General features: G+C 46.7%; 2 protein-coding genes across 3 annotated transcripts; one reads left to right on the top strand and one right to left on the bottom strand.

The window, feature by feature from the left end:
- Positions 1-2,294: 2,294 nt before the first annotated feature.
- pcare1 (photoreceptor cilium actin regulator 1) lies at positions 2,295-19,239 on the bottom strand. 2 transcript variants are annotated; one of them, XM_086150479.1, is made up of 2 exons: positions 15,485-19,239; positions 2,295-2,424 (listed from the first exon to the last, which is right to left on the bottom strand). In XM_086150479.1, the coding sequence occupies exons 1-2, from the start codon at positions 18,709-18,711 to the stop codon at positions 2,361-2,363; spliced, it is 3,291 nt and encodes a 1,096-aa protein (XP_086006605.1). In that variant the 5' UTR covers positions 18,712-19,239; the 3' UTR covers positions 2,295-2,360. The 2 variants fall into 2 exon arrangements, with proteins under 2 accessions (XP_086006605.1, XP_086006603.1); XM_086150477.1 differs by lacking the exon at positions 2,295-2,424 and adding an exon at positions 11,288-15,148.
- Positions 15,795-23,341, top strand: spdya (speedy/RINGO cell cycle regulator family member A). Its single transcript, XM_086150481.1, has 4 exons — positions 15,795-15,837; positions 21,384-21,726; positions 21,816-22,155; positions 23,010-23,341. The coding sequence occupies exons 2-4, from the start codon at positions 21,571-21,573 to the stop codon at positions 23,054-23,056; spliced, it is 543 nt and encodes a 180-aa protein (XP_086006607.1). The 5' UTR covers positions 15,795-15,837; positions 21,384-21,570; the 3' UTR covers positions 23,057-23,341.
- Positions 23,342-23,615: the final 274 nt, after the last annotated feature.

Genomic DNA, 23,615 nt, shown 5'->3' on the forward strand with positions numbered 1-23,615 from the left:
TCAGAGGACAGTACATAGTACCCTTACGTCTGCCACTTTTTGGAATACCGGTTCGTACCGCGCTTTGACATGATATAACTGAGGACCCCCGAAAAAGGCATCTGTTTACGAAGTGGAATTCAAACTCAAGACTATCAGTCGCGCGGTAGATGATGAGAAAAGAGCAGCTGCAAAAGAATTCGACATCAATGAATCAACGGTACGGAAGTGGAGGAAGCAAACAGATGCAATGCGCCGAGTAAAGAGGACCAGAGTTTCTGAGGGGACGAAGTGAGATGAATTAAGTTTGATTAAATTGACTGTAAATTGTTTGGCTGCATATACAGTATGTTTTATCACGCGGCTTTTAACACAATGCGCCTTATGGTCCGCAAAATACGGTCGAATTCTATGATACGGTAAAATATGCACGTTAGGCACTAACCACCGGGGATTCAGATTTCGTCCAATGACGAGCCGACTTTAGAAAGACCGACCTTTCGATTGGAGGAACCTGTTGAGGATTCAGCGGACTCGCCCGGGTTTGAACCCGAAGAGGTGCGAGTTCAGTCGTCGGATTTGACAACCGAACTGACCGGGACCCGGATGTTTCCACAACTGTACGTCTTTCCTTGTAAATCCCTCATTCTCGAGTCCAGAATTCTACATCTCGAGATTCCCGCGACGCAACCGCAGAGGCGACCCGGATCCAGCGGTCATCCGTTCACTTCCCTCGTCGATAAAGGCCTTAACTCCTCCGAGTGTTCTTGCATTTGGTTCAGGTGCTTTCAAAAAAAAATCATGACAGGATGACTGAGAACCTCTGCAGACACTGACAAATGAGCATTGCTCCAATTTTAATCGAAAAAAAAAAGACGAACAAAAAAAAAAAAAAAAAAACAGGTTTCCAACATCTGCTAACCGCAGATATTTTCTCTGAAAGCCAGACGGCTCCTGTGAAACTCCCACCAAGAATTCCAAAGGAGAGATGGGGACCTTGCGTTTGACCTGGATTAAATGTTGATAACGCGGGACCCGGCTCGCATTTCCAAGTCGCAGCACGGGGACGGAGGTCGATCCATTTTTAATGAACTTTCCAAGGAAATGAATTTATGTATGTTTTTTTTTTTTTTCTCCAAAGCGTGAGAAGGGTTGTAAAAATTTCCATTAAGTGATGAAACGGAGATTGATTTTAACGCGTCTGCGCGGCCTCTTCGCTCGGCGTCCTTTGTGCGGCCGAAGTGTCGGACCCTCCGGCTCGGCCGATCCCTCAAACCCAATCAGGCGCCACGACGGGGAAAACCTTCCTTTCATTGATACGCGATCAGCTCCAGGATCCTGGCAGGTTATTAACGGGCTGAATCAGCACACATTTACATCCCGCCGGTATGAGGATTAACCCACGTAGCAGCTCCCTGTATCTTATTTCTTGATATATGAAGGTCCAGTAACTCCAGTTTATAGGAAAAAAAAAGGCTGCTACCAACGCATATTTATTCTAATTTATCTAATTAGATTATTTAATTAATAAATGAACTAATTTATTGAAATAAATCTTAAGATTTTTGAAGATGTAAATCAATAGAAAACACAATCTGAATTTAGATGACCAAAAATACATCGCCCCTGGAAAAATACCTATTGTGAGAGTTTGAACTGAATTCTAATCGTATTATTTATCATTATTTATGATAATATATTATTTTATATTGTATATATATATATATATATAAAAAATGAAATATAAATATAAAATATAAATAATAATATAATATATTATATATTATAAATGTAAATATAAAATAATATGAAATATAGATATAAAATATATATATAAAAAATAAATGCACTTAAATATGGAATTATATTATCATTTGTCAAGTATATTATCATTGATAAAAAGTGTACTTTTTTAATATATTTTTATTTGCTCATTATCAGTGAAGATTTCCTCCGGAATGGGAAATCCAAGCATGTGGACTTTCACTGACACCTAGTGGAGGACGAACTGACTCCCTGCAGACGGGAGAAGTCAAGGGCAAATAATCCCGTCGCCCATCACGTAAGAACATACAACCGTTCACCTTCTTATTCACTCGAGTCATGGAGACAAACAGCCTTTCGCACTGAAGGTGAATGGTTACCTTTATTCGGATAGCGGCATACCAGAGATTGCATCGCTGCACTGTGTGAACCCGCTGCCGCTTTTGCTGCTGTCACCGATGATGGAGGAGCTTCCAGAGGGTGGACCGAGAGCCGAGGCGGTTGCTGTGGCGACCGACAAGTTCTTGTTGTCGTGAGTGGCAGTCCGACTCCGTTCCGGTTCAGATGCATTCATTTGGAATTGCCGGGATCCGTCAAACAAAGTTGTAAAAGCTCTGTTAAGTTGCACTGGGCGGGTTCTCCACCGCCTGAGGACATCCTCTTTCAAGGCACTGCAGGGAACTAAGAAACCAGCATTCAACAAACAAGAGAGAAATTAGGTTTACATCATGTAATTGCCTTGGATATGAGTTGGTACGTCTCTGTAATCACCTTGTTGGATGTCAAATAGAGAAAAGTCTCCTCGGCTGAGGAGAACCCCAGGTGAACACAAAGAAACCCCAAGGTGGACCAGGCAGGACGGCAAAGCAGATCGGCCATCATTAGCATCCTGATTATAGGGGTTCTGCCTTTTGATTCGGGGCAACTGAACCAGCAGAAGATCAGGAGGAAGCAGCCCACGGTTGGACATGGAAGGCTACAGCTACAGGCAATTGCACAGGAAAACGGCTAATAAACAAATCTTTCCAACCTTGTATTGTCCGTATTGACGCCCGGAATGCGAAACCTCCCATCTGCAAATTTTTCGATTTGGGTTTTTTTTCATTGAATGGTGAGAAATGGGACGGCTCCACATTTTCAGTCTATCTTGCAAGATAATCCCGCCCTTTCTTTTGACATACATGTCACATGACAAAACTCCTATGTGCACAATGTAGCAGAAAAAAATTTGGAAAAAAATCACTTATCTGCATTGTCAGTGGTAAAAATACATGCTATGTATTTTTAAATTACAACATAGAAATATAGTCTGTGATTAATATGATATTCTTGAATCTCTTTAACAAAGATCATACTGTAATCAAATGAAACCGTTTTTTTCATTTCCTGAAAATAGTGTTTTTTTCAGATAGGAGGTTTTGCAATCCGGCCATCGATGTGTAAAGTCTGAATCATCGACGCATTTCTACATTCCATTGTATGTATGGTTTTGAAAGAATACCGCAGGTAAACGCCGTTGTCCGATGTCGGGATCGGAGACGGTCCAAGTCGAAAGGGATCATTATGTTAATGAGTGACTTGAGCGGCGACCGGGTTCAGCGTGCTTGTTGTGTCATACAATGTCATACATGTGCCATTTAGGGAGTAAAGGTACGAATTTGGGACAACTCAAAACGGAATCTAAACTGGTATGTAGAACTGTAACTATATGTAGATTGTGTCAAACAGAAGAAGCCCATTGGTTGCGAGGCCCTGAGCTGGGTCTACAGACCCTGGATAGGTCGGTTGTTGATGTCGGATCTGCATGTATGCTATCCGTCTTTGGACAGATCTCAGCAAGGGGTCGTATGTAGGCCAAAGACTGTTTCAAAGAACTCCTCCACGGCTCACTGACGGTCTCTCCGGTTTGTCAAAGGTGGTTCCTTCTTCTCCAGCCAGAATATCGACACCAAAGGAGTTGCCCTTGACCTCCAGGTGAAGGTGGACCGCGGATTCCTGACCTCAGGAGGTGGTTCTCCTGCGCAGAGATCACCAAAGAGGTCATCACCACAGTTGACAGCAGACAACGTATTCTCCGTCAAGATGGAGACTCACATCTTCCACAATGAGACTCGCTCAAATGAAAGAAATCTCAATAAGGTGATGCAAGAATGATTGGCTGTGGCGATTTCCCAAAGAGCGCATGTAGGTGTTGGACGTTCCTCAGCACAGTGACAGATTTAAGAATAAGATTAAGAATAAGAGTAAGGATAAGAACAACTTTATTTATCCCGAAGGAAATTGTTGTGCCAGAGTTCCAAGTAAAACATAACAATAATAAATAATAGTAGGAAATTGTATAAACAGTATAAAAAAAAGGGGGGAGAATAAGAATTACAAATGAAACTATAAAGTGTCAAAGTAACAAGTCAAGGCTATAAAGTGTCTTAAGGTCTTAAGTACAAAGATTTTGAGATTCCCTGCGGCTGAAGGGAGAGGAATTAAAAAGTCTTATAGCCTCAGGTCGGAAAGACCTCCTGTGGCGTTCAGTGGAGCTCCTTGGTGGTATCAGTCTACGACTGAAGGCACTCTGACAGGACGTTAGTGTGGCATGCAGGGGGTGATGGACGTTGTCCATGATGCTGAGGAGCTTCCTCAGCATCCTCCTCTCTGACACCTGCACAACAGACTCCAGCTCCACTCCCAGGACAGACTCAGCTCTCCTGATGAGCTTGTCGAGTCTGTTGGTGTCAGCTGTCTTGAGCCTGCTGCCCCAGCACACAACAGCGTAGAAGATGACGCTGGACACCATCGAGTGGTGAACCATCTGCAGCATGGTCCTGCAGATGTTGAAAGATCTGAGCCTCCTGAGGAAGAACAGACGGCTCTGACCCTTCTTAAAGATGGCATTGGTGTTCAAGGTCCAGTCCAGTTTATTGTCCAAGTGGACACCCAGGTACTTGTAGGTGTCCACAATGTCCACTTCAGTACCCCTGATGGTGACCAGGTTCAGGTGGGTCCTTTGTTTCCTGAAATACCACTAGCTCCTTGGTCTTAGTCACATTGAGCTGCAGGTGGTTCAGTCCACACCACTCCACAAACCTGTCCACCACGCTCCTGTACTCCTTCTCCTGGCCTCCGTTGATGCAGCCCACGATGGCAGAGTCATCTGAGAATTTCTGCAGGTGGCAGGACTGCGAGGAGAACCTGAAGTCGAACAGGAAGGGAGACAGGACCGTCCCCTGTGGCGCTCCCGTGCTGCTCACAATGGTGTCCGACGTGATGTTTCCCAGCCTCACGTACTGCGGCCGACCTGTGAGGTAGTTGTTGATCCAGGCCGCAAGTGGAGCATCTACCCGCATGTCCAGGAGCTTCCTGTTCAGCAGGGCAGGTCGAATGGTGTTGAAAGCACTGGAGAAGTCAAAGAACATGACTCTCACAATGCTTCCTGCCTCCTCCAGGTGGGTGTAGACTCTGTGCAGCAGGAAGATGATGGCGTCTTCCACACCAATCCGGGGCTGGTATGCAAACAGCAGGGGGTCCAGCGAAGGTCCGACAACATTACGGAGTTGCCTCAGGACGAGCCTCTCCAGCGACTTCATGACGTGTGAAGTCAGGGCCGCTGGTCTGTAGTCGCTGTGTGTGCTGGGATGCTTCTACTTTGGCACTGGGACCAGACATGAGGTTGTCCACCGGGCAGGGACAACCATCTGGATCAGGCTCAGGTTAAAGAGGTATGTGAAGATCCCACACAGCTGAGAGGCACATCATGTTATCCTTTTCATCCTTTAAAGATGGCATTGGTGTTCACAGTGCAGTCCAGTTTATTGTCCAAGTGGACACCCAGGTACTTGTCGTCATCCACACTGTCCACTACTGTACCCCTGATGGTGACCGGGTTCAGGTGGGACCTTTGTTTCCTGAAATCCGCCACTAGCTCCTTTGTCCTTCACCAGGACACTGTTGCTTTTCTTCCTCTTCCTGATCGTCATCTTCGTTGTTACTTCCTGGATTTACAGAGCGTTATAAAAACCCAAAGGCCTCATTGGTAATGTGACAAATTAAACATTTCTGGGTGCGGAGCAGAAAAAGGGAGTAACAACTCCCACTAACATCATAGGATCATTCATAATTCATCTCAACGTTCACTTGAGAATAGTTGAGCTAAAGCGCAGCGTGCTTTGAGTCGTTTAGCGGACACTAAACGATGGAAATGGTATTGAGACATACAACTAACGAGTCTCTATTTCAGCGTTTCCCAACCGCTGTGCTGTTGAAAAATGCCCACTTTCATCCAATTGGTCCAAAAATTATCGATTCAATGCAAATAATGTGCAGAACAATTAATGGCAACAGGTAGTGAACGAAGCTGAGTATCTTCCCGCTGCTGCTCAAACAGCAGAGGATTTATTGATGCCTCTTGTGAAACTGCGGCAGCGATACGCCACGGATAAATATTTTAAAAGAAAAAGCAGTCGGTCCCTCAGGTACCGAAGAACAATCTGACCCGGATGACAGCCCAAGTATGAGCAGCGGACAAAAGAAAGTAAAAAAGGTGAGCTCGACACAATGCGATGAAAGTTATATTGAGTTTGGATTCACTTTCACTGGGGAGCCGATCGAGCCGACTCTGTTGTGTCTGGTGTGCCGGGAAAAGCTGTCCAACAGCGCAAAGCAAACAAACTTAAACACCATCTCCAAACTAAACACCCTTCACTTTAAGATAACAACAAGGAACATTTTGTTCATGCGCATAAACAGGCAGCGTTGTGGAAGAAAACACCACCAAGATGAGTGAGAAAGCTCTGAAAGCTAGCGACAAACTTGCCAAATCCGACGTTAAATCCGTAGCGGAGACATTAATACTACCAGCCTGCGAAAATCATCGTAGGAGAAACGCTCTGGCACTGTTAAAGATAAGATAGATATGATAATATAAATAAATAGCCCAACTATCGCGCTGAAATACCATTTCCAGACGTTTTGATGACACGGCTGCAGGCATTGAAAATAGTGTTCTGGAAAAGTTGCATTGCAACTTGACGGATCTACAGATATTAGATATATCGTATTTTCACGACCAGAAGGCGCACCGTACTAAAAGGCGCAGTCTCAGTGATGTGTGCCATTACTGTATTTAACACACACATAAGGCGCACCTGATTATAAGGCGCACCTGATTATAAGGCGCGGGTTTTATATACAATCCACGCCCACACTTCCTCCTTTAACGTTCTCATGGTGTCCTCTACTACGCCCGCCTTGCAACAACAACACAAACACACAAGCATAAAAGTTTGCCTATTTAAAGAGCTAAAGTGAGTTCGGTATTAACATTATTTTACCGGTAATCGTCATTAATCGAACCCATCGAAGTCCTCATCCTCTGTTTCTGATTTGAACAGCTGCGCTAAATCTCCGTCAAACATGCCAGGTTTACTTTCTTCACCGTCAGAGTCACTTTCTGAGCTGTGCAGCTCCTCGGAAATGATGCCGGCTTTCGCGAAAGCTCGAACAACAGTGCTAGCAGACACATTAGCCCGAGTGTCGGACCAGTGGACTAAGAGCATAGTAACTTAGAAGCAACAAAAGTCAAAAATTTTCCTTTGTTTTAGTGTGAAGGAGAGCAGGAAAAAATAGTGCAATTTGAACGACACGATGCCTCAGTTCTGCTGCGTCCACACCGAGCATACAGGTTTCTTATTTACCTCAACAAACAAATACGAAGTGGTCCGTATTTCTTGGAAAACTCTACAGTCCATGTCAACTTTTCTCTTTTTTCTTGCTGATGAGGGTGTCGGGGCCAAAAGGAAAAGCAGGTACATTTCTAACAATAAGACAAAATGCTATTGTCAGACCTGGACGTCACATTGCCGCCATCTGATGTAAGTTCTGAGTCACAGTGTTGTGCCATGTTGCTAATGTTGCACCCCTTGCAGACAATTTAGGAACTGAAAACTGTATTTTTCAAATTATGGATTTATTCCAAGGGCCAGAATGGACCCCCTGGTGGACTGGTACTGGCCCGCGGGCCGTACGTTTGACACCCCTTGACCAGAGGAAGAGCAAACAAAAGATTTATGGATGCAGTGACAGAGGATACAAGGTTAGTTGGTGTGAGTGAGGAGGATACAGAGACTCGGGTTAGATGGAGAAGGTTGATTCGCTGTGCGACCCCTGAAAGGAAAAGCCCAAAAGAAAGGAAGAAATAATGCGTCTTCGTAGGTTTATCTGTATGGGCAGCACGCAGCGACAGCCAGAACAATTAGATGCTCTTCCGCTAGATGGCAACAGGTAGTGAATGAGGCTCCACCTGGCTGACTGTTGCTAAGGAGTTTCCCTTTCTGGCAAATAGAGCTACAGTATTTCAGCTCTGCTCCCTTTCTCCACAACATACCTTTGTGAGCTGGGACTTTCAAGCATGACTGTGATAAAAACAGAAAATAGGGAGACTCAGAGCAGTTGAATGAGATCTTTATGTGTGTCTCTTCTCGGTTCCTGCAAGAATATTAGCTTTGTGTTCGAACAAACGGGGCTAGATTTCACATTGAGTAAGTAAATTGAGACTACAGATCCATTCTATTTCATAAAAAAAACCTGTTTGACATATTTATTGCCTTGTGATTTTTCAAATGTAAGATATGTACCGCGACTCAAAAAAGGTTGGGAAACATTGAAGAGGAGTTGGATCACAAATGAATGAAAACAAGACATTTATTGGTGCTGTTGAACCCAGCGAGAGTGAGATTTTGAAAATGGTGCGATGGTTTGAAATGTTGGAAGTCAAATCAGTGCCGCACTCTTGCCACAAAGGGGAGCCATTGAGCTGGACATTGAACACAAAGATTGTTGCCTGAGATACCGCGGGAATGATAAAAGTACACAAAGATACAAAAGCGGCTTTTCTGACAGAATACAAGGATGTGTTCGCTGGATGAGGTCGCATCCCTCTGGTTCTCCTGTCATCCATCCATCCAACAGGAAAAACAGAACTGGAAAGAACGCAGGAAGTCGGAAAAACGGACGAAACCGACCGACCGGGCAAACGATGTGTCACTGGCCAAACACCCAACGAAACAGTAAGAGTCCGCATCCACCTCCGGGACTTAAAGAAGGCAATCGAGAGAGAAGAAGTACCCGCGAGGACAGTGGAAGAAGTGGTAGAAGGAGTTGCCAGATGCAATTTGAATGCAAATCACACATTTTGGCACAGACTACTTGGTGAAGACAGTTCCAAGTGATGAACTGTTAACACGACATTTGGACGATTCAGATCCAAGAGACTTAATTTCGTTATCTCGTCCTCTCCCAAAGTTTGCCAAAAATGCACGGAGGCTTGGAGACCCGGAGGGAGTTGTGAACTTCATGGATGGAACCCAAGTGTGGGGTGGAGGGGTGATAATGAGCACGGCTGAGACAACTCCAAAAAAAGAAGTGACGAACATAAATCTTGAACTTACATCGGGCAAACACAGAGTGAGAACAGCAGTGAGAAAATCAGAGTTGTTGCGGAGCTGCCTGAGAAATGGCAAACTTGTACTGATGAGATTTCTGGGCAAAGTGCACTTGAGTTCATTAGCCTAATGAGAGTTTGCACCACTCGGGAACCTTTAAGAAGGAGACGTTGAGTGGTACTGGGCTGGTTCAAGGGACCGGTGAATACCATACCTGTGCTCCAGTTCTATGACCTGAAAACATGCCGTATTGTATGTTGGATCTTGATAGTTTGAGCTACTTCTACCTTCTACCAGTCTATGGTAGACAGTGTACTCTTCTTGGCTATAGTGTGCCGGTGGGGCGGTGCCGGGACTGGTGAGGTCAACAAGCTCAACAAGCGCTTGAGGAAAGCCCGCTCAGAGGTAGGAGTGAACCTGGACCATCTTCAATCGGTGGCCTTGGGGAGGGCTAAGGACAAACGGGGAGCTATACTGAACAATCCCACCCCCTGCACCATGAGCTGGCCAATAGGCAGCTCGTTCAGCCTACGGCTCATCCCGCCCCGGTGCAGAACTTCAGACGACCCTTTGCGCCCACGGCCTTCAGACTGGAGAACAGCAGTCTGGACGGAGCACATCTGTGCTACCACAACCTCACTACCTCACTCAAGCATACATGTCCTGCTCTAACTCTACCGCCTATTTTTCTCCTTGTTGGTCTCAGCCCATTCACATCCTGTTTACTTTTGTTTATTTTTGTCATTGCTATTGTCACTCTGATTATGTTCCTACCCTAGTTGTCGTTTTGGTTGTCTATTTTCTTTACTGTGGGGAAACGGGTCCAAATACTGACTGCACAATCCTAGATAACTACTGCACTAAACGACTCTTCCATAACACCGGACAGTCAAATCAGGACACTTTATTCTACTTGGATTACTGCAAGGCACCTTATCAGGACACTTTTCCTACCTCGTTGGATTATTTTTATTTTTATAAACCATTCTTTTGTAAGCAGATGTGTGCAATATCATACCGTTTATGTTCCTATCCTTTTCATCCTTGCTGGCTTTTATTTATTTTCCCCCCCTTCTGTTGTCAATTCGTATCCTTGATGTTGTTCTTTTCTCTGTTATCTATTCGTGGACGTATTTACCGTCTTTTAATAGTCTTCTGATTGTCTCTCTATTTATATTTATTGATACCATAACTGTTACACTGCTGTGACTAAATACTTTCCCCCATGGAGATCGATAAAGTATATTTTATCTTTTCTCACACACTAATACAAGACCCCCCTGCTGACACCTCCATCCTCCCCCCAAATGAGACGATATCTTTAATATTCGCACTTTAATATTTATCATATCCATCACCCTTCACACCATCCACATCATGTATATAACAACACACTATGTAAATAACTTTTATTTTTATAAAATTAAAAAAACAACTGTACATGCCCCGAGCCGGGAGCTCTCATTGCAATATTTCAGTGTGCCTGCACAATGAAAATTAAAAAATATTGATTGTTTTCAAACCCATGTAATAAAATAAATACTTATTTTACATATAGTACAGAAAAACGTCTCGAAGCGAACATAGGCTCTGTCTTAAACGCTTACCAGAGATGTGTGAAAAAACATGTTATTGTAGCGCCATTTTTAAAGGGAGTGATCATGTGATTGATTCCCTCCTTTTTTTAATTTCATTTTATTTTTTTATATCGTCAATATATTATAGTGTATGCTGAAACCCTTCAATTATTTTAGTTTCCATATCTGTACATTCAGTATGTGAAAAAGTATCACTTTCTTTGGGTCTGGTCTCGAAAAAAATGTTGAAGATAATGTTTAAATGTTAATATGACATGAAAAAAAAAGGGGAATCAGTCACATGATCATTCAATGGCGAAGTATTTCAGCGCGTCTTGTATCATGTCGCATTAACAATTTTAATATTAATTTCAACTTTTTTTGAGATGAGAACTAAGAAACTGATACTTTTTCACATATGTACAGATTTGGAAACTAAAACATTCGTGATCAAAGGTTGCAGCGTACGATAAAACATACCTATATTTATATTTATATATATATATGTATATATATATATATATATGTCTGTCTCAGAAAATTAGAATATTGTGATAAAGTTCTTTATCTTCTGTAATGCAATTACAAAAAAAAAAAATCTCATACGTTCTCGATTCATTAAAAATCAACTGAAATATTGCAAGCCTTTTCTATTATTTTAATATTGCTGATTATGGCTTACATCTTAAGAAAACTCAAAAATCCCATCTCAAAATATTAGAATATCATGAGAAAGTAATTTTTGTTTTTTTAATTGCATTCCAGACGGTAAAGAGTTTTATCACAATATTCTATTTTTCTGAAACAGTCCTGTATACACTGCTCCAAAAAATAAAGGAAACATTAAAATAACACATCCTAGATCTGATTTGAATGTCTAGTTAAATACGCTGATATCAAAATCCCCCAAAAATGCTAAATAGAAAAAGGAGCGATCATTCCCTTTAAAAATTGCACCACAATAATATATCTCTGGTAAGCATCTGAGGAAGAGTTTTCGCTGCTATATGTAAAATAATTTCTTCATTTTTGGAGCACATTTGGTGTTTTTATTCAAACCCCTATTCAGACACGTCTCCATGTATGTACGTCCCTCTCTCCACTGACAGGAGGCGTCCACCTCGGTTATTTCTATCTCAATAAAACAGCATGTTCATCGGCCGCGTCTCGAATATTCACCTTGAAAAATCTCCACGTTTGTTGGCGGAAGGTTGAAGAAAATGTCACTTTTGGTAAAAAGGTTTTGTGAGCCTCCTCTTCCCCGCTGGTGTTTTCTATTTAACCCAAGCTAGGTAGCATTCTGCGTCCAAACAGTGTTGGCTCAGCAGGTCGTGCACGACACCGTGTGTGTGTGTGTGTGTGTGTGTGTGTGTTCGCGGTCCCCCGAATCACTCGGTCCAAAAGTGTGTAACCATTCTGTGCAATATTCAGAACCGTGCAATATTTCATTTCATAACAGTACACGACAATTTTTCCTTTATCATACTATTGTGCACTCCTTACCTCACTTGTTACTAAGACACTTTATAGTTTCACTGAGACACTTTATAGTTTATAGTTTATTTTATTTCTAATTCTGCCTTTTCTTTTTACTATTTATTACTGTTATATTTTCTGTAACTCTGGCACAACAATTTCCTTCGGGATTAATAAAGTTGTTCTTATCTTATCTTATCTTATCTTATCATTCGAAGGGGCGAACTCGTTCAAACATTCATCGACCGCAAGGACACGGGAATGTTTCTACCGTCTCATTATTTTGCGCCCTGTTGCCGTGGAGACCATTCTAAGGCCACCGCATCGAGCAGTTCTGCTGGCGCGCTGCTCCTTTCGGGTTGTATTATTCCAGCACTCCGGGTTACCGCAGTGTTTTCCCTACGGCGCACTCCGATGACCAGGACGGCGTGTCGCGTCAACAATGTCCCTTCGCCCGCCGAGTTGGACGGCCATCGGGGTTGCAGGCGGGGGGACGGGCTCAGGTAGAGACGTCCTGAAACTAAAGTGACATGATAGAATTTGTCTTCTGGAAGAAGAAGGAACAGCCTTGGATGACAAACAAGATGGAGCAACGCAGTTCGAGGTCAAGCACTTTTTAAGCATTAAATCCACAACATCCATCTCTTCTTCTTCTTCTTCTTCTTGTCTTTTCGGCTTTTACCTTCAAGGGTCGACACAGCGAATTAACTTTCTCCATCCAACCCTATTCTCTGTATCCTCCTCTCTCATCCCAACTACCTTCATATCCTCTCTCACTACGTCCATAAATCTTCTCTTTGGTCTTCCTCCAGACCTCTTGCCTGGCAGCTCCAATTCCAGCATCTGTCTGCCCATATATTCACTATCCCTCATCTGTCCATGACCCAACCATCTCCAAAACATCTAACATGTTCTGTCCCTCTGTTGGACTCATTCTAGATCCTATCCATCCTGGTCACTCCCAAAGAGAACCTCAACATCTTGATCTCTGCGACCTCCAGCTCTGCCTCCTGTCTTTTGGTCATTGTCATTGCTGGTCTCACCACTGTCTTGTTCACCTTTCCTTTCATTCTGGCTGAGCGTCTTCTATCAACCTGCTTGGACCCGTCTCTTCACCTCTTTTCCACACTCTCCGTTGCTCTGGACTGTTGGACCCTAAGTACCTGAAATCCTCCAGCTTCTCGATCTCCACTCCCTGTCGCCTCACCGTTCCACCTGAGCTCCTCTCGTTCACACACATATATTCTGTCTTGCTGCGACTAACCTTCATTCCTCTCCTTTCCAGAGCATACCTCAACCTCTCTGGATTTTCCTCAACCTGTTGTCTGCTCTCACTACAGATGGTCACTACACTATCATGGCCCATGGAGATACATGTCTAACCTCATCTGTCAGCCTGTTCATCATCACTCCAAACCAGAAGGGGCTCAGAGCTGATCCCTGATGGAGTCCCACCTGCACCTTGAACTTCTCTGTTACCCCTACGGCACACCGTACCGCCGTGTCACAGCGAGCATACATGTCCTGCACCAGTCTAACATACTTCTCGGCCACTTCATAGTTCCTCTCATGGCACCCTGTCATATGCTTGATCTAGATCTACAAAAACACAATGCAGCTCCCTCTGGCCTCCTCTGTACTGCTCTACCCCGACATCCATCTATTCTGTTAAATATGGCAACAGGAGATTACGTTGGCTAGCACTTCTGCCTCACAGCAAGAAGGTTGGATTCAAACTCCATGTTCTCCTGCGTGGGGTTCCTCCAGGTTCTCCGGTTTTCCTCCGACAGTCCAAAAACATGCAGGAGGTTCACTGGAGACCCCGCATGATCCGGAACATGTGAATGAGAGGATGAACGGTTGAGATGGACTGGCGGCGGCTCCGGCGCCGCCCGGGGGAGCCTGAGCGCAGGATGAGCTTTACAAATGATGAATGAATGAATGAATGAGATGACATTGTGCAGACAGAAGAGTTTTATAGCATCGATTAAAAGGAGAAAGCTGCCGGTGTCTTGATGTAATAAAATCAAATAACATCGGTGGATTCTTATTAGAACTGTAAATCCAAAAAGAACCGCGCTCGCTTCCCACCACATTACGAATCATCGGCATTATCGATCAAAAACAGCGCGCACCGCGTGGACGTTTTTGAACCCAAATGATTAACATAAGGGTCATCTTAAGAATATCTTTTTCCCATCAGAGAAATGTCACCGTGTTCTTGTATATCGATGACTACGTAGGCGTAGAAACGACGGACCCGCGGAGGAGTCGATCGTGGCTTTCTTTTATTAACAAACGATGTTTGGAGAATCGAGAGACGTCGCCGCACTCTGGAGAGCGTCGGCTGGAAACGACACCCTGCTGCAAAAAGTGCGCGCTTTGTCGACACAATTCAAGGACTGGCATAATAAGGTTAACGGATATAGCGAAACCTCGGGGATATTGACCAAGCGGAGTAATAATATACTATTATTGTGAGTCGGTATTTGCAGAATTGCCGGATATTTGTTTGTGAAAAGACTCGGGGCCTGTAAATTCTGGTTATGTAACCCGTGAAGCTCTAAGCAGCCGGCTGTAGATGTCAATCTGTGCCGATATTCTTCTCTGGAGTGCGAGAGCATGTTTGAGTAAACCCTACGGAGACGCACTCGAACTTCATAAATGAAAATAAATAAACATTTCCCCGGCATTGAATTTCTTCTCCCGCTCTTCCCCGGTCGAGTAAACACAATCACCTGAAATCCCTGCAAAGCTGGCTAATCCATAATCCTGCCTCCTGTCACCGGGGCCCTTTAGTTTCTGTGCAGGGACTGTCCAACAACACACAGGTCCGGGTGAGACGCCGACCGAGGCGTCCATCTGAGATCCGATTGGCCGCCCCATACTTCATCCTCCCGGGACGGTTCATCGGAGAGCCTGTAAGACCCAAAGCGTGCCGTAATTAACTCAAGTTTGGTACTGCCGTTTGAGCAGCGTGTGCGCTCTGGGAGGGGTTGCAGTGGGAAAACACAAAGGACGGCCACCATGTTTTACAGATCATGAGCCGGACGGCTACGGGTACTGAAGGGAAGCTCATAGAAGCCACGGTTGACCTCGGAAAGGGCCAAAAAGGACCTTCGTGAGTCAGCGCAGATACCAAAGCATTCGCACGAGGCAAGAAATGAAAAGCACAGGATGCCGGCGAGGAATCATCCCGCCCTCGTCTGAAGGTGAGATGTGAGATGTGTTGTGAGATGAATGTTAAAAACTCACCCCTGCGACCACAGCGCCGGCTCGCTCCCGCAGGTCTCGGCCGCGGAGACGCCCGGCGACGGCGGCGGATGGCTCAAGCTGGGTCGACGCTCCGAATGGCTTCGCCGGATGAACGGCCGAGGTCCTCCAACCGACACGGGGAGCCTCCCGCGGTTCCCGGAGGGCCGCGAAAGGAAAGAAACCCCGGCCGAGGTCCAGGCTTGGGGCGGCGCGCAGGAGTGGGCTTCGAACAAAGACGGCGAGGCCGGACAGAAGACGGATCGCGCGTTACCGATCCGGGACTCCTCGGCGCTGTTTTCCCTTGACAACCTGTGTACTTTGGGCGACGCTGGCGGAGAAGGCGCCTTGAAAGGGTACGAGTTTAAAAGGTTCTGCCTCGTAGCCGGCGGGCTGGGGAGTCTCCGCTGGGCGTCCGGTGGAGTGGGTGGATTTCTGTTGACGGGGCTCGTGGCGGAGGGCGGCGTGGGTTGCCTCCTGTTGGGACTCGGAAGTCTTCGGTGGCTCGTGCTCGGAGCGGAAGGTGTGGACGGTAGCATTCGTCCTTTGGACGCCAGCGGGGAAGCCGGCGGCCTGCTGGCTGCTGAAGAGGGAGGCACTGTAGATACGTTAGTGTTAAGGCTGGGCGCTGAAGGCTCGCCGTCCGCTTCGACGTCCGTGGAGTCTTCTTGACCGACGCACTTCATCGTGACCCTGCGGCGAGCCGTCGCTTTCTCCGCCTGAGCTTCGGACGGGTGCTTCGGGTTCGCCGTCTTACTGGCTCGTGGGAACGGGGGGGAGGTACGTTCCTTTCCCGGGTCTGAATTCGCTTCAGGGTCTGCTTGGCTAAACTTTGGGTGCACGGACGGGACTTGTTGATTCGGCATCGCCGGGGCGACGACCCTGGGTCCTTGTTTCAGCCCTCCTTTGCTCGGCAGCACCGACACCGACTGAACCGAGGCCCTCAATCGTTGCGAAACGACAGTTCTTTTCATTAAAGGTGACTTTCCGGCTTTCGCAGCGCTTTCGTCTTTGGAACCGGCTGACAGACTTTGGGCACTTTCAAAAGAATTGTCAAGCAGTACCTCCAACGCGGGTGGAGGAAGACTATCCAAATCTAAATCGTCCATCTTCTCGGATGAAGCGCACTTTGTTCTAAGGCCGGTCTTCCCGGTGCTGAGCGCGGCCTCCATGTTTCCCAGACCCGGCATCACGGGAACGCCGCATTTCCGTACGCCTTTGAGAGGTCCGAGAACTTTAGGGCCGTCCAGTTCCTCGATCCCTTGACTGAAGGTGTCGATCAGTTTTTTGACTGAATTCCTGCCTCTGTACAGGCCCGAAGACGGTCTCGGTGACGGAGGGGGGCTCGGGGGTGGCGTGGCTTTTACGGGACCTTTCGGCATGTTCTGATTCTTCGGTTTGTTGTCTTCTTCGTCGTCCTCGACCCCTTCTGGTTTTTGGTCGATGTGTCGCGGTTGAGGGCCGCCGTTTCTCTCTAATGATGGATTTCTGTGATTCACCGACGCAGATTGGGTGGGCGAGCTTCCGCGAACTTGTTTCGGCGGCGTGGTCCTCGCAGGTCCGCCCGTCTTGGTTTTGCTAATTTTCTGCAGCCGCTGGCTCAGATTTTTCTGCGTCCGTTGTAGCTCAAGCAACATGGGATCCTCCCTTTTTGGCGGTACGGATTCTGCGGAACGGGATCGTCGCTGTTTCGCTGCCGGGGAGGTTCGGACCGCCGCTCTCTGAGCAGGCGCCGCTCTCCGGGGCGTCTTCGGAGATCGCTCCTTCTCGTCACTCCACTGGCACCGACTCGTTTTTGGGCTGCTCGCTAATTTCGGTTTGGCACTGGGGTTTAGCGGCGGGATGAATTTTACCTTTGCACAAACGGCATTTTTCATTTTCTGAGATATCGAGAGCCTCTTCTCGGGATTTGAAGCTGAAGAATTCGATCGCTCTCTGAAGACCGCTTGACCGTCTCTCAGATGTTCATCCATCTTGTCCCGGTCGGCGTCATCCGGCTCGACCTCATCGAAGGAGATCGATCCTAGTAACGAGTCTCCTTTTATATCCATCAACGTGCACGTAGAACCCAAAGTGTTCAAGGAAGTCAGAGAAACACTAGGACTGATTTGACCCGTCAGCTTTTCCTTCAAAACTCCCTGCCTGACGTTGATGGAGGTGAAACCCGCGGGGCTGACGGGGGTCGTCCTGCTCGTCCCGGTCGACTCGCAACTCTCCCGTCGATGGTTCCTCTCGGATCCGGCCAGCGATTCGTTCTCGGCCCCGATCCCGCTGTCCTCGCTGAAGAGCGAGGAGTCCTCCGGCCCCGGCTTGTGCGACGAGGCCATTTCGATGCGGGAAAGTAGCCGCGTCAGCCTGGACTCGGCCGCACGTTTCGCCTTCAGTTTCTCCTCTAACAGGTCTGAGACGGAAGCGAAGTACTCCACGGCCTCCTCCAAGGCGGAGTTCCCCAGAGCGCCGACGGTCTGGCTCACATTTCGCATCCTCTGCGTGGTGTACTGAAGCAACTGCTGCAACAAATCCGGCGGGGGTTCGGCGCCGGCGGCGTCCGACGCGGGGTTTTTCTCGGGGCTCGGCCAGGCGAGGTGCTCTCCGTTTTCCTTCAGCACTTTCTCGCCCTCCTCCGCCATTTCCTCCAGCACCTGGGTGATCTCCTCGTAGCGGAGAGCCATGAAGGCGACCATCGGCTGCACGGAGGCCTGGGTTTGGGTCGCCTGCTCCAGCAGGCCGAGCGCGACGTCGTATCTGTTTATGCTGGGGTTCAAAAAGGCATACGCAGCTTGGTGGGCTTTCACCAGAGGTTCGGGGAAGTCGACTTTCTGCACCGCCGACAAGTCCTCTTTCTCCTTCTCCCTCTTCTTCGTGATCTTCGTCCCTCGGGTGTTTTTCTTCGCTTTTTTGCCGGACTTCTTCTCCGTTACGTCGTGCTTGTCGCCGATTTTCTCCTTCCTTTGCTGCGGCATGTTGATGTCCGGTCTCACCGCTACCTCCGGCGTCAGCTCAGTCACGGGTTTCTTTTTCTGCGGCGTCATGTGCGACTCTCTTTGCGATACCGGGGTTTGGCCGTGCGTCCTCCGCTCCTTCGTGTCACCGTCGGCGTAAAGTTGCTTCTCGCCGGTTTCGAACGGGGGTTCTCTGGGGGTTTCCTGGGGTGCGGGGGGCAACATCCGCCCTTTCCTGGAGGGGCCCAGCGTCCCGAATGCGTTGCCTTTCGACGGCGAGCAGCCCATTTCGGTCGATTCAGAACTGCGGCTTGCTTTTCTTTCGGCTCGGCAGCATTGACTAGACACGGTGGAAGATGCAGCGACTCGTCCGGGTTCTTAACCACCTGCTGTATCCGTCATTTTCACATGGTAGAGGCTGTTGAGTCTGATGAGATCCTTTTCCAGGAGGCTGCTGCCAAAACATGTCCGTGATAAATCCATTTCCCAAATCACTTCCACCTGTCAAAGATACAGGCAAAATAAATCCGCAGGCTGGCGATCATCTTTATTAAATAAAAAATTTTAAAAAAAATGTCCTCGTAGCGTGCCGTGAAACCTACTGCCTTCCAAAAGGACGCCCTGCTGAAAGGATTAGGGAGGCTTGTGCATATGTCACGTTAAGGCAAATAAAACTCACCTCCTTATAAGAACATAAGCTCATTTGAGTAATGAGGGCGGGCCTTCGGGAGCTTTTTATAGTTGGCACAACAACAGCGTCTCCTCCTGCGGTGGACCGTTTCCATGCGAAAAAGAAGAAAATGAGGCCAAATTCAAGTTTCCCATTTTGAAATACACACAGAAAAAAATATCTATATATCTGTATATGTAAGTTATATTTAACTTTTTTATGAAGCATGCCGCGGCATCTATTGAAACAAATACTGATGGTTTCATGTGACATATTTCATTCATTCACTCTTACTTTGGTGCATTTGTAATCTTGTCTATCGAGCATCGGTTCAGTGGAGCAGCAGGCGGAGATGGAAAATAACCTCCTCCTTCTAAATCAGACCTATTTTACGACACGTTTTGCTTTTTTATCCGGCCCTCCAAACTATTTTCTTTGAATATCCTAAGTATTTTCAATCAACATTGATTTTAGAAACTCCTTATTTTCCCTTATTGTTAAATTTTGCATGGATGTAAAATAATGACGGTGCATCTAATGATCATTAACGATTTTAAAGTTGGAATAAAATGCCAAAAAATGTAAATATTTAAATTGCAATGTCCTTGTTGTTCAATTTAAATGATACCTGGTTGGCCCGTGCATAAAAATGAAATAAGAAATGTAAAAGTAATTGCCCGCCTCAGCTCTAAATAGAAGCAGATTCACACACATATACAGCACATTGGTCTCCCTGTCGTGATAATCTTCTTTTGCTATCTACATGTAAATAAATTCGCTTATAAAGCAACAGCAGCTCAGCTCTTTTTAATATCTTAAAAGTCGTCGATAGTTCTCTTTGCTGATGTTTATCTGACGTGTTTCTGTGTAAAACATTCATTCCCTGGATTAACCGTTCTCCAGGTTCTCCCACCCAGGTTCTCTTTGCGTGTTTTCTGCATGTTCTACCACCCGGGTTCTCTCTGCATGTCGTCCTGCATAGGTGGATTCTTTCCAGGTTCTCTGTCCTCCTCCCGCACACTATAAACAGTCTGCAGGTTTATTGTCAGGAGCTGTGAATGGAGAAGTAAACGTTTAGATACCTGTGATTGACAGCTGATCCTGTGATTGACAGCTGACTGATTAAGCCCCGCCCCTCGGCTCAGTGTCAGCTGGGTTGGCCCCGCCCCCTCCCAGCGGGATCGGCGGAGCAGTGAGGAATGCACGTTGTCAGGATTGTTCTTAATTAAAGTCCACGTCTTCAAAAAATGTAATGTTTCCTTCGCATCGCCGCCGTATTCCGTCGATAGCGATAAAAATAAAAATCGCGACACGTTAAAGGTGATCGCCATCATCCGCGCAAACCTTGCGCGTTCCCGAGAGGCGGGTAAACAGATGCGCACTCCCGACGCTTCCGGCTGTCCTACTGTGAATTTTAAAACAAGGGTTCGCTGCCTCTTCCGTATTATGTCTGACTATCAGCCTTTTTTTCTTACATAAAACTTAAGTAAAACTATATCCCGGTCAAAGTTAAGGGTGTGCCGAATCGCCCCCCGCGCCAGTTTCAAAATGAGGTGACTGAGATAATGCTAGCCAGCTACTAGCTAACATTAGCGCGATGCTAGCCTGGTCACCGCATACTGGTTACGCACAGGTTCACCCTTTAATTTGCTTTTAAATTGGGATTATGTTCATCCATACCGCCGCTCGAACTAATATTTGTAAAAAAAAACGTTTAGCGTTGAGCCAACTTTTTTCGTGCCAAAAAAAATGTTGATTATGACGTTAGCGGTTATGCTAGCGCGGTTTTGTCAGTGCTAACATTGCTAACAGGTACCTGCCGGGTTCCTTCTTCCTCCCAACCCCGCAGCAGACGACACCTCGGCGGGATGAGTCACACACACAGGCGGTGCCGGACCCCGCCCTCCATAACCGTACGGATCAAACCGAGCGGCGGGCGCGGCGTCCCCGTCAGAGGCGGTCCCCTCACCCGGGGAGTCGGAGGGCAGCCCGCGGAGACCTTCTCCTCCAGGGCGACGGCCACCCAGACGCTCGTTATCCAGCGGCGGGAAATGGCGGCTTACTTCAGGCTGTTAGGTGCAGGAATCAGCCCGAACCAAGGCGCTCAGGTTGCAAAAGTTTATTAAAAAAATAAGTTAAATAAACAGAAATGTCTTGTTACAGATGATGAAGTCATCCAAGACTTTTTATGGATGGACTGTTGCTGCAAACTCTCAGACAAGGTAGAATGTAATAAACAATAGAATACATGAAGGCCAATAAATAACACACTGCTTGTCTTGTTTTCCAGTATCTCCTGGCCATGGTGTTCGTGTACTTCATAAGATCCGGCTTCAGTTTAGCTGAATACACCCGGAGGAATTTTTTCATTGGCCTGCAAGTTCACCCAAATAATCCAACTGTTATTCGACCATTTTATTCAACCTGCAAAAACAAAAGCTTGCCGCTGCGCTCGCTCCAGGTACCTCGCCAATACGATGGAGGAGGATGAGGAGGAAAGCAAGTACGAGATTTTTCCGTGGGCGCTGGGCAAGAACTGGAAGAAGCAGTTCCCCTATTTCCTCAGGCAGCGGGACAAGCTCTGGGCTCGCATCAAGTACAGAGCGGCTGTCAGCAGAACCTGCTGCGAGAAGGTGCACGTCGATCCTGCTGATGTTTTCTGAACGGTGTTGTCCTTGGTGTTTGCAGGTTTTTTGACATCATAAATGCCACGTTTGTGCAGGTGATGGCCATCGTGCCCTCCCATGTCACTTGGAACAGAGTTCGCTCGGAGCGGCACAGCGGCGCTCTGCGGCAGTATGGCGACCGGGACAAAGTGTGGGTCCCTCGGGGGCCCAGCGCCTCCCCGCTGCCCTGCGCCCTCTGCGCTCGCAGCGCCGCTTCACATCAGAGTCCAGACCTTTCCTCTCCTTCCAGACTTGCCTCTGCACAAACCCCCGACCCCGCAAAACACCCGTTCCCTCTCATGTCCCTGCTCTGTCATGAGAGAACGCCATCCAGGGCTTCTCAGACCCGACACCAGGGAGAGCATTCCTGTCGCTGCTGTGCAGAGGAGTGTCTGAGTAAGTACGCGAGTCTGAGTCAAATCCCGCACCGAGGCGACAAGAAGCAGAATGTTTCAGAGGCTTATCAAACAAACTCGTGTTATGATAAACAAAGACATTTGTTTAAATCACAGAGACAGGTGTTTGACTACGTGAGCGACACCACGAGCTTTAAGCCAGAACCCAGAGAGAACGTGAGATCCTCATTCCAAGTCCAGATGGAAAGAACATAGGAATGTCAGTTGTTATAGGTTACATTTCTTAGCTTATATTTTGCCCTTATCAGACGAGTGACTGACAGGTGGAGGTTTTACTCACATAGTCAGTTCTGTACGGTTGGTGGAAGCCCAGGTCCGTTTATCTCTGCCGTCCCACCTGCGGAGTGGAAGCAAGTTCTGGCCATGTTTTTAGCTGTTCGGTCACGAAGGAGCTCCAGTCTGATGATTTCCAACACGGATGCTTGATGGCACGTTAAAGTCAGCCGTTTCTACACTAAGCTGCGAACATCACTCTGGATTTTGTTTTTCCAGACATGCACCAGTTTCTTTCAAGTCAGCCTGCATATCAGATGACATTGATTTTTCTTTTTAAACTTTCCTTTTAAGATTTAATATTTACCTGTCAGCCTGATAAACGTTCTGACCCCAGGGTCTCATTTCCCCTTTCGAATTAAAGCTGGCATAGATTGAAACACTCGGTATGCCTTCTGGGTGAATGAAAGAAAGCATTTCAGTTGTAGAACTCTGTGTGATTTAAGGATTTAAAATGTAAAATGAAAAGATTAAATAACCTCCAGTCATATCATGTAGAACAGCAGGCACAACCGAGCGGGAAAGCTAAAATTCTCTCCTTGTTTTCATCCCATCTGTCAGATGGAGAAAGGTACGATACCTCCATGGACTGGATCAATGAAGAATAGAGCGTCCGCTCACCTCGGCTGTTGACTGACCCACACACCCCCTCACCTCAGCCAAGGCTCTGGTAGACCTCAAGCTCATCCGCTGAAGGTCCAAACAGCTGATAGAAACACAGTTCACCCAAACTTAAGACAACCAGCTCCTAAAGGCTTCCGGTACCTGAGACGAAGCAGCAGTGCAATGAATTCTTTAACCTCACTGTTCTGTTATGTATTTATTAATTCATTTATTTATTCATTTATGTACGGTATTTATTGAAAACAAAAAAGCACGGTCGTTACTTCCCACCAGCACTTCACGGGTGGTTGGGTTTAAATCAGAGTGGGTCCACGTCCTCTGTACCCTCACACACACACACACACACACACACGCTCAGCGGTGTGTTTTGGTAAGAGTTGTAGCCGTTGATAAACACAGCCTGCGTCTGCAATGCTCAATAAAGGCTTAAACCTACTCCTCGTTTATTCTTCCCGCATCGGCCCAGCGGTCCGGTTTTAAATCGCTGCCACGGACACACGGGATCTCTTCGATGTTTGTTTATTCACACAGCTGATCGGAATT

This window comes from Fistularia commersonii, chromosome 8 (assembly GCF_037954325.1).
Source record: "Fistularia commersonii isolate RoL2024-O1a breed Wild chromosome 8, RoL_Fcom_v1.0, whole genome shotgun sequence".
Taxonomy (NCBI): Eukaryota; Metazoa; Chordata; class Actinopteri; order Syngnathiformes; family Fistulariidae; genus Fistularia; species Fistularia commersonii.